We start from the raw sequence: 14483 nt of genomic DNA on the forward strand, positions 1-14483 counted from the left end.
AAAGCTGAACATTTTACAAATTCAGCGATCAAAGGTTTCCTAATATTTTACTAGAAGCGTTCTAAAGGGACTGCTGGTTAATCATGGCAACAAAGTTGATTGCTAATATACCGTTGAAACTGCAAGGTCGATAAAATAATATGTAAATAATATATCTCAAAAAAAAAAAAAAAAAGAGAGAAAAGGTGCGGAAAGGGCTATAAAAGAATAATGGAGGGCTTCCCTGGTGGCGCAGTGGTTGAGAGTCCGCCTGCCGAGGCAGGGGACGCGGGTTCGTGCCGCAGTCCGGGAAGATCCCACATGCCGCGGAGCGGATGGGCCCGTGAGACATGGCCGCTGAGCCTGCGCGTCCGGAGCCTGTGCTCCGCAACGGGAGAGACCACAACAGTGAGAGGCCCGCGTACCGCAAAAAAAAAAAAGAAAAAAATGAGGCTGTTACTAGAGAGATTTAAGAAAGGCGCCTGTGTTATCCATGAGGGTCAAGAAGTCATCTTTTGAAAGGTGACCTCAAGCTGCTTGAAGGAAGAGAAGGAGCCAGTCTGGTGGGGGCATTGAGGCGTGCATTTCAGGCAGAAGGAATCTACGGAGGTCCTGCAGGAGCAAAAGAGCTTGGTGTGACTGAGGGACTAGAAGGCCAGGGTGGCCAGAACACCAGAGTGAGGGGGAGAGAAATTGGGATGAGGTTGAAGGTAGGACAGGGCCTTGAAGGCTTTATTAATGAGTGTGGATTTGGTTGTAATCTAGGTCCAGTAGGAAGTTCTTGAAGGACTTCAAGTAGGAAGATGATTTTTTAAAAAAGATGTTCTGACCGCTGTGTTGAAAATGGAAGCGAGAGTGTTAATAGCAGAAACGATTCAGGAACTGGGTAGTGGTTTCTAGTTGGGAAATGATAGAGGCCATGACCAGGATGTTGGAGGAAGAGATAGAAAGTGAATGGATGAGTTCTCTTTTGAAGATTGAATTTAAAGGACCTGACAGTAGAATAAATGTGGGTATTTGAAGGAGAGAGGAATCAACAGTGACTCCTAGATTGTAGCTTTAGAAACCGGGTGGATAGTGACGCCACTTGCTGAGATATGGAAGACATTCTTTTGGGAGAAATTCAAGAATTCAGCTTTGAGCAGTTTAAGTTAAAATACTGCTGAGATTCCAAGTTTTATGGTCAAGCAGGAATTCACACACAATTCAGTAACTCAGAGGAGGAGTGGAACTGGAGGTATACATTTGGCCATCCGTGACAAGTAAATGGTATTTAAAATCGTGTGAATGGAATTAAAAAACCTATTAGCAATAGAGAATAGAAAATGAGGAAAATAGAGCTCAATTCCAAGCCCATGGTGCTCCAACATTTGGAGAGAACCAAGAAAGTAAAGTGTTTCAGAAGTCAAGAGGTGAAGCGTGTTTTAGGGAAGGAGTGGCCAACCAGTTTGAATGCTGGAAAGAGGTCCAGTTAAATGAGGGTTGAACTGTGATTCAGACACATGGAAGTCACTGGCAACCTTGGCAAGAGCAGTCTCTGGATTGTTGAGGGCAGAAGTCATACTCGAGGGAACTGAAGGATAACTGGGAGGCACGGAAGTAGAGAAATGTGTAGGCAAATTCGTCAAAAAGTTTGGTGGTGATGTCCAGCAGAGCAACAAAGATAGCTCCAGGGAAATAAGGGGTGGGCCCTGGGAGGATTTTTTTTTTTTTTTTAAATAAAAGATGGGAGACATTAGGGCATGTTGACTTGTCAATGAGATTGATACAATAGGTAGAAGAGACTGGAGATGCAGAAGAGAGAGAAGCAAGGGAGTGATGATCCTGAAAAGCTGAGAGATGATGGGGTTAAGGGCATATATGGAAGCGATATTCAAAAAGAGAAACAGTTGAGATCTTTCCAGAATTGCCAGAAGACACAAAACCCTCAGATTAAGAAAAGCTAAATGAGCCTCAAACCTGATGAATAAAAAATAATTTAGACCTATACAGATTAGAGTGAAAGTGCAGAATACCAAAGAGACAAGCAAAATCCTGAAAAAACAGGTTACCTGCGAAAGGACAGCAATTAGGATGAAAACAGACTTCTCCTCAGCAAAAAAGAGACAAGTAGATTACAGATTTCATCAAAGTGCTCAGAGAAAATTACTGCCAACCTAACTTCTATACACAGCTAATTACCTTTCAAAAGCAAGGGTGAAATAAAGATATTTTCAGACAAATGCCAAGAGTTTCCACTCACAGGTCCTCACTCAAAGATACACTTAGGGATAATATAGTTCTGTAACAAGCACATTGAACCTAGTGGGAAAGGACAGGATTCAAGAAGCCAGGGTGAGCAAGAAAACTGGGAAACACAGGCCAATCTAATCAAGCCTGTTTATGAAACAATAACAAGATGACTAATTTCAGACGACTGAAAAACAGGATGAAAAAAAAGATATGGAAGATTCAAACAGTAAAACAAAGAAACAAAAAAGATTATTGTAGAATATAATGAAATAGAAAAATAAAAGAAAAAGGATTAAAAAAACTAACAGGTGATTTTTAAAAAGATTTATAAGATAGGCAAACCTTGGGCAACTGATCAAGAAAAAAGGCACAAACAATAAAAGAGAGGACATGAATGCAGATGCAGTAATGATATAAAACAAAAACCTCGAGAATGCTAACTTTCTACCCACAAAATTAAAAGTTATATGAAATGGATGATTTTCTTAAAGAATATAAATTATCAAAATGACTCAAAATAATATAGAAAACCTAAATTCAATTATACCCATTAAATAATTAAATCTGCAGTAAAACATCTATGCTCAAATAGTCATTGATCCCAAATGATCTTATTAGGTTTAATCGAATTTTTAAAGAACAATCTCTAGCCAATACAGACTACTGCAGAGCAGAGAGGAAAAAAAAGAAAAGCTCCACAATTCACTTAATGAAGGTAATGTAATCTTGATTCAAAAACCATACAAGAATGGTACATAAAAGTAAAATTATACCTCAATTTCAATTATGAACATAAATATAAAAATCCTACTGAGTGTAGCATTATATTTAAATGTCATGACCGAGGAGGGTTTATTTACGGGATTTAAGGTAGTTGACATATTACTAGAATTCATAACAATAATAAAACAAGAGAGAGAAACCACATAATCATTTAAAAAATTAGAATACCAACAGTTAATAAAATTCAACACCTGTTCATAGTAATAGCTATTAGCATACTAGAAATAGAGGGAACTCTCCTAAAAATGGTTGATTAAAGATATCTATGATACACATATAATAAACATCACATTTAAAGATAAAATATTAGAATAATTTCCTTTAGAGTCAGCAGAAAGAAAAGGCTGCCTGCTATAAGTGCTTCTCTTGGGCATTATCCTTCAGAGTTTTAGCCAGCATAATAAAACAAGACAAAGAAATACATCATCTATGGTTGGAAGAAAGAACAAGCCCATCAAGTTTACTTAATATAAGAGCAATAAGAAGAAATCAGTAGCATCGTTATACATCAGCAATAACTCATTTTGTTAAATCATAAAAATTAAAGACTTCATTCATAGCATCAGCAATAATCTAATTATAAAATAATTAAATTAAGTAAGTAAGGAGATATTCTATATTCATAAGTAAGGAGATATTCTATATTCATGTATGGCAACATTTGATACTGTAAATATATCAATTATCCTCCAAATGAACCTTTAAATTCAATGCAATTTCAAGCAAAGTCTCCATGGTGCTTTTCACAAAACCTGACAAGATGGCCCTACAATCTATATGGAAGAATAGAGCAGAAAGAAATAGCGACGATAATTTTGAGTAAGTAGAAGAACATAAGAAAACACATCTGACTATATATCAAGACTTATATAGTTTAAAAAAAAAGTAAAACACCATGCAGGATGGACAAACAGACCAGTGGTTCACAGTGGAAAGATCAGAAACCACATCACACATATATGGATACTTGGTATATCTCAGAAATGGCATTACAAAGTGGTGCGGGAAGGATGTCAGAGAGGGGAACTATTTCCTAGTTCATCCACCCATTCACCCACTCATTATTCACTCATTTATTCAATACTTACATGCTGATTGCCTACTTTTAACCTGGCACTATACTAGTCCTTGGATAACAAAGTCAAAATAGATCAGGGGAGCAAAACCTTCCTGCACTCAAGGATCTCATCTACAAGAATAAACAGGCAACATAAATAATTATCCTATGGTAGGATACTGGAGAGAATAATAAATTCTTCCTGAGAAGGCTGGGGAAAGAGGTATTTGAACTGGGTTTTTGAAGGATGGATAGGAGTTCACTAGACTGGGAAAGATTAGGCTTATGGGGAGCTGATGACGTTGACCTGGAGAGGCAGATACTCGGGGAGAACATTCCAAGAAGAGGAAACAGCACAACCAAAGGCCAGTGAAGGTGGGTTTGGCTTTTTAAAGGCATTCTTTTCGTGTAGGTCATGCAAAAAAAAAAAAAAAAAAAAAAAAAAAAGGAGTGGCAAAATTCTTATCTGGAACACCTCCAATGGATGAAGAAATCACATGGGAAATAACATGCCTTGGGGTAAAAATAAAAATGCAATATTTAGGAATTAGGAGAGTAGCCACAGTGTTTACCATACATTGACAAAATGGAAACTGGTCTACCGGATGCTTCAGGAAATACAGGATACGCTAATCACAGATTTTCTAAAATTTCACTTCTTGCCATATTTTAAAAAATAATTAAGCATATCAAGATTACATTTAATGCTTATTAGCCCTGCTCATATTTACCAACAACCTTTCCCATCAGTGTTTCCCCACTGCCTTCCATCTCATTTCTTCAGCCAAACAAATGCAGGCAGACATTTCTGAATAGCAAATAGCTCCACTTATTGTCCCCACAAATACACATTCCCCAGAAATATAGCAAAATGGGGACACAAGGCAATGTAAAGTTAGTTAAACATTATTTTAGGTCCACTGCCTAATTTCCGCTTTGTGATGCGACGTTTATTTTCACGGCTGATATATCGTTCAATTTTCTTTTGGGTTCACAAGGACAATCTCTAGACAGGAGGCTATATGTAAATGCTGAGGGTACGCTCTCTGGATCCATTTTATTTCGGATTGAGTTATTATGTTTACTCTCCCAATGAAATGCCCCATATCTTGAAAAGTCACTGATCAGTTTTTTCCATTCTCTGAAGTTTATTGATTTTCAAGAGTATCTTTTCAGAAAAAAGAACATTTTGCAAACTTTAGGGCAGTAACTAAAATACCCCAGACAGGAAGAAAATACCCCAGACAGGAAGAATGTCTGTCCAAGACTATTATGCTGGGCCTGGTCTGCCTGGAATTCAAAAACCACACCAAACAGAAAAAGATGATATTACAGGAGATAAAGTCTGTTTGACAAATAGCCCAGGAATAGCCACTTAGGAAAAACAAGAGCAAGAAGAGTTGTCAAGAAAAATCTCAGGCGTTTAGCAAGTATCCCCCAACTTGACTTTCTAAGTGAGCAGGATGTTATTTGTCTCACATCTGCTGAATCTGGAAAGCAGTATTCTCTGGTGGTTTCATAACAAATATGTTTTGATGGGTCAGTGTAGACACCGCCCAAGTGTATAATCAGCTCAGCCCAGGTTCTAGACCATAAGAAACAGAAAGTGCTATTTACGATGTGCTACAGTTGAGAAATTTTGCTTTTCCTTGTCAGTGCACATCAGCGTTTCTCAACCTTGGCACTATTGACATTTTGGGCTGGATAAGTCCTTGCGCATTGTAGGACAGTTAGCATTATCCCTGGCCTTTACCCACTAGATGCCAGTAGCAACCCCTCAGCTGGAACAACCACAAATGTCTCCAGAGATTGCCCAATATGCTCTTGGGGACAAAGTAACCTTGATAGAGAGTCACGGGTATAGACTAAAACCACATCACCTCAGTTTGTCATTTTTATTACTCCTAATAAAATGAGAACTTTATTCTTTTACTTTGATATGAAAAGGACTCTGGATCAAAGGCAATTTTTTCTTAGCTGCTTTCTATGCAGAGAAGAAGGGGCTGGAGATGGCTAAAGTCATTTTCAGCTACAAGTCTCTGGGTTTGGGGCTCATCTAGTCTAGCTTTTGCCCAGCTACCTGGGCGGCTGGAGGACAGGTGGCTTGTCCACGGTCACCCAGATGGTCAGCAGCACTTGCCCTCCTGATCTCAGCCAAGGGTTTTTCCTATAATCGACTGCATTTCCCATCATCATGTGACATTGAACTTGTGTGAGAAATTAGGTTAAACTTTGGACTTTTCCCTCTTACAAGATCAGATGAAATACTGGCCTTGAAGTGAACCTTTTCAGATGTAGGGAAATAGCCAAGGGGAAATCACTGGGCCTGTGACTGAAGACTCTGGGTTTTCCTGTGAGGGCTGCTGAGCAGACGCCGTGGGACAGCCGGGTTTCTCCACCGTGGCACCACTGACCCCTCCCCCACCCCTCCACCAGATGCGTCTATTCAGCAGCTGTTCTAGTACATTTAAAACAGGATTTCATTTCTAAAACACTGACTGCCACAAAGCGTTTTGGGATTCTCCCCATTGCATATAATGAGATATCCTTATGCTGGCTGACTTCCTCTCAGGTTGATGAGGGCATCAGCACCAACATCCTTTGACACTTCTTCGCTCCAAGACCGCCAGGGCCCCCACTGTCAACTGCAAGTTTTCTCAGCCTTGGTACTACTGACATCGGGGCCGATAACTCTTTGTGGTGGGGACTGTCCTGGGCCTTGTAGGATGTTTCGCCGCATCCCTGGCCTCTGCTAGATGCCAGTCATGAGAATGAGAAATGTCTCCATTGCCAAATGTCCCCTGGGGAGCAAAACTGCTCTGGTTGAGAACCACCTAGCAGGGGAAGAGCTCACATTCTGTTTTTTTTTTTTTTTTTTTGGTGGTACTTGGGCCTCTCACTGTTGTGGCCCCTCCCGTTGCGGAGCACAGGCTCCGGACGCGCAGGCTCAGTAGCCATGGCTCACGGGCCCAGCTGCTCCGCGGCATGTGGGATCTTCCCGGACCGGGCCACGAACCCGCGTCCCCTGCATCGGCAGGCGGACTCTCAACAACTGCGCCACCAGGGAAGCCCAAGAGCTCACATTCTTACGTCACCACCATCTTTCTTGTACCTGGCAGTGCCTGGCACATAATTGGCCCTCAGTCTGTATTTGCTGAATAAAAAAAAAGAATGTCTAAATAGTTAGCTCTTCTTAGATCTTATACCCAACTAATACGTACAGTGATCACTGGTGTTTTTTTTTCTCTCCACAAAACACAAAAGGAGTATTTCTCTAGATTTAAAAAGCCAGAATCAGCCATTTAGTCATTTAGAATAGTCCCTTGGAATGAAATGTTCCCTGGCATAAAAAAAACTCAACATAAAATTAGTAACAACTGACCATTTTATATGGGCCAGACTTGTTAGTAAATGATTTACATTTGTGGAACACCTTGGCCAAGCCACTTGCCGGGTGTGTGGCCTAAGCAAGGAGTCTCTGTTGGGTTAGCTGTCAAAGCCTATTTTCTTTCTACCAGGCTCTGCTGGTTTGTAAAGGATTTACAATGACAGTGTCCCAGTATTTACATAAAAACATGCCAAGGAGGTATAAGATAAGCTTTAGGTCAGACCCTGGCAGGCAGAGAAGGTACTCACCTATGTGAGAGCCTTGTCCAAAACTTGTTTCCTCGCTTGGCCAAAATCCCTGCCATGAATGAAATTCCATTGCAGAAAGGCATTGTGCCGCTTGTCTCAAGAGGACTCATTTAAAACACGACTACTAGATTAATTCAGCTGTCATTTTCATGAACAAGCCCTTGGTGAATCAAAGAAGAAAGGGTTTTCGTGCAACCTACCAGGTTGCTTTGTCAGGAAACAGGTGATATTTCAAATTAACCCTCATGTGTAGCCAATTTGTAGAATGCAAAACCTCCAGATGACATGGAGAAGGAGAAGCTAAGATCTAGAAACTAGGGCTGGCAGGTCTCAGCAGGGTGGTTCCATGGAGTAACTTGGCAGATAGGAGCAATGGAAGGGGGGCAGGAGAACCAATCCAGGGCAAGAGGGTGGAGAGTTTGCCAGACACAAACCTCATTTACTTCCCAGGTTTGCTGAGGGCTAGTCCTAGCTCCAAAATGGCACAACAGCAATGGGTACACTTTGTAAAAGATGGAACTAAAAGAATAGAGACTCTTCCTTATACCCAAACAGATGACAAGACTAACTTGTGCTGCAGAATGCCCAGGCTCTCAGATACTGATATTAATAATAACATCGAGGCTCAGAGTAGCTTCGTGACCTCCTTCAAGCAGAACCCAGTGGAAAGATTTGGACTTTGATGTGAAACTTTAAGTGGAATTCTTCAAAACAAGGAGGAAAGGATTACAGCTGACATCTCCAGGCTATCTAGCTGGGAGTTACAATTCACACATAACCTGGGTACCATCCATCCTCCAGACATCCTATAGCCCCATCCATGTATTTACGGGGAGGGGGTGACCTCCATGGCCAGAGTTATCTGAGCATAGTAGACACCTGGTCTGAGTCAGGCTATTCCGATTCTCTCTCTGGAAATTTAGAATTGGGATTTTGTGGCTGGTCTTCGTAATATGTAAACCAGGGAGTTACCATCAGCCATATCCTGCAGACCACATGGACTAAGATATTTTTGTGCAGGGAGAGAACAATGAGAGTAGAAAGCAATGAAATGATGGGAAGGGAGGGAGAGAATGGAAGAGAGGGAGGGAGGGAGGGAGTAGAGAAGGAGACAGTGGGTCCAGGTGTACCCCCAGCTCCTGCTTCCTCCCTGCCTGAGTCCTGAGCAGTCCCTTGGGGGCTCTATGAGGCCTGCCTATTATTTCACTTAAGATGGTTTCCAAGGGTTCTATTATTTGAAAATAAGGGGTTTCTAATAACTATAACGGGGGAGCCAAGCTACAGTAGATAAAAATGACTCATCTTCATAGCACTTGGAGAGCAGAAGCCTTATTTTCTTCATAAAGCCCAGTATTTCCAAGCCTATTTATTCCAGTCTCACTCTGAGTCCCTCATTTTATATTCAAGGTGATGAAGTTAGCCTTTCCCTGAATTGTTCCTTCCGGACTTGCTTCTGCCAAAACAGCCTCTTCTGATTATTAAACAAAAGAAACAAAATAAAACTCACAACCACTTCTGAAGTGATTTCTGCCTGTGCCAAAATGCAGGTGCGAAATCCAACCACCCTTTTCCCCAGGCACACGGAAGCGGGACCAGGACAGGCAGGGACCCCTGCATGCCCGTGAGAATGCAGGGCGGGCAAGATATTGGGGGTGAAGTGCTGGCACATTTTATGAGGCCAGCAAAGATGAGGAAAAGCAAGGGGTTTGCACGTGGGAAGCAAACATGGCTTGTTGCAAAGCAAATGACCACCAGATTGATAAGAATGCAGAAACTGATGATAGGCACAGAAACCGTCAAGGAGCCACAAAACCCAAACTGGGAGGTCGTGGTGCTGCCACACCCTGCCACACAGCCTCAGCCTCCTGGACTTCTTGTCCTGGCCCCCAGAATCTTAGGGGTGGGAGGTGCTGCACGAGCACGCAGGTACACACAGTGCACTGCAGGAAAAGGATTCTGCTGGTGCAGCCTCGTCTGTGGAGAGGGGGGGACGTAAAAGGGCAAGTTGGCAACCGTTTAACTTAAGCCCAGTCAAGGCCACTTTTGAGAGTCACCACACAGGAAGCTGGGACAATAGGAGTAAACTGGGCACGTGTCTCCCCCGCTTGCCTGCATATAAGATACCGGGTAGCACTGTTGGTGACCCTGGCAAGGACCGCTACCCACCACCTGGAAGGACTGGAGCACAACAAGCCCCGAATGAGGGCAAACTGTGGGACGGGGAGTGAGGAGGGAAAGTGCAAGCTTAGGTAGGCAGGGTCAGGAGATACCTGCTACACATCCTGTCAACATATTCACTGACAGTCGGCTCTGGGCCAGGCCCTGATTGAGACACTGGGATTTCTGCAGGAAGTACAACAGACAAAAGTCTCTATCTCCACCCCTTTTCCCCCACCCAGCAGGGTCTTTCTTTCTGATAAGGGGAAGGCAAACACATAAATACATGTGTACAATGTCAGCTGGTGATCAATGCTATGGATGAAAGTAAAGCTGGCAGAGGGTTGGGAAAGGGATGGATGGGGATAGAAGAGGATTGAAGGGAAGATGGACAGGGGAGGCCTGGGGGAGGGCTGGGGGAGGGATTGGTGGGATTGGTGAGGTGAGGTCAGGATCGGGTTCTGCTCTTTAACGTTTAGAACTTTCTGGACCTTTGCTCTCCGTGCATATTGCATATAGGGAGAGAAGAGCGCCCCTGAAGTACCTGGGTGGAGGGAGAGAATTCAGGAAAAGGAGTGAGTGATGTACACACACATGCAGATTGGGAAGGCTGAGAGCGTGAGTGGGCTAAGCACACAAAGTGCCAATGGGTCAGCAGGCTGTGGCCACCCGACCCGCCCCAGCTGACTCTCCAGATGTGCAGTGAGCAACTCTCTCTCCTGGATGGTAACTTCCCTGTACCCTGTTCACCCTTGGCTCATTTCTAATTCCAAGTTCTGACTCATGTCCTTTGCACTGCCTGGAATGTTCTTTCATTTTTTAATTACATCGTGCTGAGAAGAAGAAAGAGATGATAGAAAAAAAGGACAGGAAGAAGTGAAGGTAGAAAATAAGAAATACAGAGACAGAGAAAGCTAAACATCAAAACTCAAGAAAAATGAGAGACACGAAAAGATGAACAATAAAGTAATAATAGTAGCCAACCTTACTGGGTGCCAGTGACCTTGACTGATTTACATGTATTCTTTAAACCTTACAGCACTCCCATTTTACAGATGAGGAAACTGATGCTCAGAGAATTAAGGTCCTTGCCAAAGAGCACTTTGTGGCCAGGAGTACCAAGCTGGCCACAGCTACCTCATCACTGTGCTAAGTGGGGAAGGAAGGACAGTTATCCAGACTGATGGGGCTGCAGAGTTCTCGAGGGTTTCAGAGCTCAGACATAAGGTGTTCTTAGGGCAGATCCTCTAAAAAGAGAGCTAGTCTACCTACGAGAGAGTGCCTCTTTCAGTCCCATGGATAAACAGAGATGCGGACATAAAACACGTTCAATAACAAAATGGCTTTTCTATATATCAAACAGTTTTCATTCTAGAGAGGAGTCTGCTAATGTCATCATTCCTTCAACAACTACTCTTAGTTCCTAGTATGTACAAGTAATCCTGAGAATTTAGGATTTAAATCAGCAACAATCGCATTTGTATACAGTGTTGAAAAGTATATAATTACTGCATGAAATGAGGCGCAACTTTAATTTGCTTCCGAAACCTTTTGTTTCCAGAGCTGAATTTCAGCTTTTCCTAGACACGCTTTGTTTGGAAAGCAAGGGCAGTAGATATGCCCTCAGGAGCAGTGACAGGAAGCCTTCTCAAAGAGCACAGCGGGAGGGGTTCCAACCTGTACTGTGTCAGGAGTTTCCATTCATTGCTCTTTTTTAAAATTGTAAGTATTGGATTTTTTTTTTTAATTTGAAGTATAGTTGATTCACAAAGATGTGTTAGTTTCAGGTGTACAGCAAAGTGATTCGGTTATATTTTATATATATATGTGTGTATATATATACGTATGTATTCTTTTTCAGATCCTTTTCATTATAGGTTATCTATTCATTGCTTGTGATGAAGCTCCTGGGGAGAGTGAGGAGAGGGCTTTTTACCCGGGGAATAGTCCTGACTGGGGCAGAAAATCCTGTTCTGAAGTGAGGCATCAAGATCTGCTGGCAGATTGACTCTCTGGTAGGAGGCCTCTAGGCGAGAGTGCAGACAGAGCCTTGCAAGGCTCATCTGTTGATAAGCATGAAAATGTGATTATTTGTTCTTTTTAAACACTTTCTCTATGCCAGACACATAATACCCTCCAATAATAACCCAAATTACAAATCAAGAAAGTTTCAGAACAAAGCCTACTAGAAGTTAATATAAATAAAAACTTACTGCAAATTTAAGATATAAAACAGATTCCAAGCAGATGTCAGGGGCCTTTGATAAGACCTTTCTTTCTTCTGTTAGGTCAGTGGCATGTTACTAAAACCCCACTGCTCTATTTATAGCAGGGACCTGCTTTTAGAATGTTCTTCTACAGACCATGCAGAGTTCCCACTTAAAGTTGGTTGGGGGGTGAGGAGAGGGCTGAATGAGGCGGGGATGGGGAAAGGAGTGACAGAAAGAGCCATCCCTCCTCCTGCCTCAGCCACTCATTCTTAAGGACAGTGGCACAAGCAGTACCATTGAAAGCCACAGTCAACTGACACAGCGACTCAAGGGTCTGTTATGTCTCAAAGATGTCTATTTAAAACACGGAAGAGAAACGCTCCTGTCTGGCTTGTCTATTCCCCTCTAACGACCTGTCTGTTCTCTGCCTTTTCTTCTTTTAATAGCAGTAAGTTAGAAGAGATATTGTTAATAGATATAGTTAATAGATACTGACTTTTAAAGCAAACATTTAAAAAGCTGTTGGTGTTTTTTAGTGATAAATAATTAATACAGTTCATGTTAGCAACAGAACTATTTAAGAAAATAAGATTCAACTAACGTTTTGTTTTAAATGTGTTTATGTCCCATGCAGAGATCTAAGATTTAAAAGGACTGAAATTAGTTTTGAAACTATCAGTCAACTAAATACACTTGGGTATTTTTCACACCAACTCAGACAGAGTATCTACAGAGAGAAGCTAGCCCGTGTAAACACATAACTGCGTAGGGCACAATTCCAGTTGTACCTCAAAGCCAAAAGAATCAGAATTTTCAAGAGGAAGGAAAAAAAATTTGCAAGGCCAAGATCCCTCCTACCATTCATGGTAGCGCATCTATAGGACGCAAAAAGTCAGGGATTTCTGCCAGAAGTCAAAACAATACAAAAGAAAAAAAAAAAAAAAATTAGGGTAAAGAGAGGAAAGAGAAAAAAACATAAATTAGACCCGTCTCTACTCAGTGATGCCCCAAATTAGACCTGTCACTATTCAGTGATGAGAGACATAGCGAAAGCCTTGGCATGGATGAAGACCTATCTAATGCAATTCTTCACCCTCATGCTAAATATGGAGAGCTGAATAAATTCCACGCCTCAGGTCAATTATAGCATGCAAATGCCTGAGCTGCTTGCTTTCTAAAAACAGAAGCAGGGCAAACAGACCAAACTAACACAAATGTATATTTAATAGACACACATCTGTCTGTAGGAAGGATAGGAAAGCAACAGAAAAAACTAGGTCTCCCCGGTCACTTCTGACAAAGGGTTATCTAGTTCCAGTTGTTACTCGGGCTACCGGCCCTAAGGGAAACGAGTTTTTAAAAGAGAATACAGTTTACATTTAGCTGCCCCTGTCTCTTCTTTTCTTCCTGGATCCCTCATCTCCGCTCTCTCCAACTTCCAGACTGTCAGCCCATTTGCTGGGGTAAAACCTCTAGCGCTGTCCTGTCTCTCCTGAACTCAATGGCATCTCAAGCCAGGCAATTTGGCATCAGAATCTCCTCCCAGAGTTTCTTGGAAAACACATCAGGGCAAAGGAAAGAGGTGTAATTTTCTGACGGCAGGCCGTTTCTACAACTGCTAGTCTGAAATGAAGATAGCAGTATTTCCAGTTTATAAATTCACATGGGAAAATCCACTTAAACCGCCACCAGCTCTCCGTATCTTTTTGTTTGGGCTGGTGAGCAGGACCAAGGCTGTGACCAGAAGGAGATTGGTAAGGCTGCCAGGGTGCCCCCTGCACCCAGAGCACAGACAAAAGCTACTGGATGGTATCTCCTGTCGTCATTTGCTTTCACAGCTGTCTACACATAAACCAAAAGAGCTAGCATCCCCGAAAACAAAAGACAAAACACACAATGTGAAACGGGCAACTGTTTTCGCTTGCTCAGAGATAACAATATTCTTTACTGCTACTCCCAGCGGAAAAGTACTGCTTGATATTCACCAGATGAGCTCTAAATGCCAAAGACTGGGCATGCTCTGTTTTTCTTTCATTGGACGTGGGAATGTGAGGAGGAAATGGGCCCAGTTCTCCGGAGCTAAGTTAACATACATATAGGTGTTTCTAAGCATCAGCGTTGAGCAAAACTGCTTTCTGAAATCTCCCGTTTGATTTGATTCAAAGCGAGTAACTAAATGTGGAAAGCAGAGGAGTTTGCCGTCTCGTTACTTTACCATCAAAGACCAGGTGGAAAGCATAAACTGGAGCTCTCTACCTGCCCTTTTATAACAGAAGAAAGAAAGCAGAGGCTCCCTTACCTTAAAGTTGTGTGTCTTCTCATAGTTGAAGTGGTTGTCGTTGTGTGAGAGGGCGGCCCTTCGGACCAGGGAGGAGATCTGTGGACAGGCAAAGAGTTTGAGAGGGGGCCAAAGAAAGCTGCCTTTGACT

The 14483-nt window shown here is 42.3% G+C and overlaps 1 protein-coding gene across 3 annotated transcripts in view; it reads right to left on the minus strand.

The window, feature by feature from the left end:
* Positions 1–14483, minus strand: part of CHN2 (chimerin 2) — a 334133-nt gene that overhangs the window by 26175 nt on the left and 293475 nt on the right. For 2 of the 3 annotated variants that reach the window (XM_004265678.4, XM_033420597.2), the window contains exon 7: positions 14354–14431. The exons of the other annotated variant lie outside the window; for it this stretch is intronic. In XM_004265678.4, the coding sequence (XP_004265726.1) occupies positions 14354–14431 (78 nt within the window). The remainder of the gene's footprint in view (positions 1–14353; positions 14432–14483) is intronic. 3 annotated transcript variants of the gene reach the window in all.

This window comes from Orcinus orca, chromosome 9, assembly GCF_937001465.1.
Source record: "Orcinus orca chromosome 9, mOrcOrc1.1, whole genome shotgun sequence".
NCBI lineage: Eukaryota > Metazoa > Chordata > Mammalia > Artiodactyla > Delphinidae > Orcinus > Orcinus orca.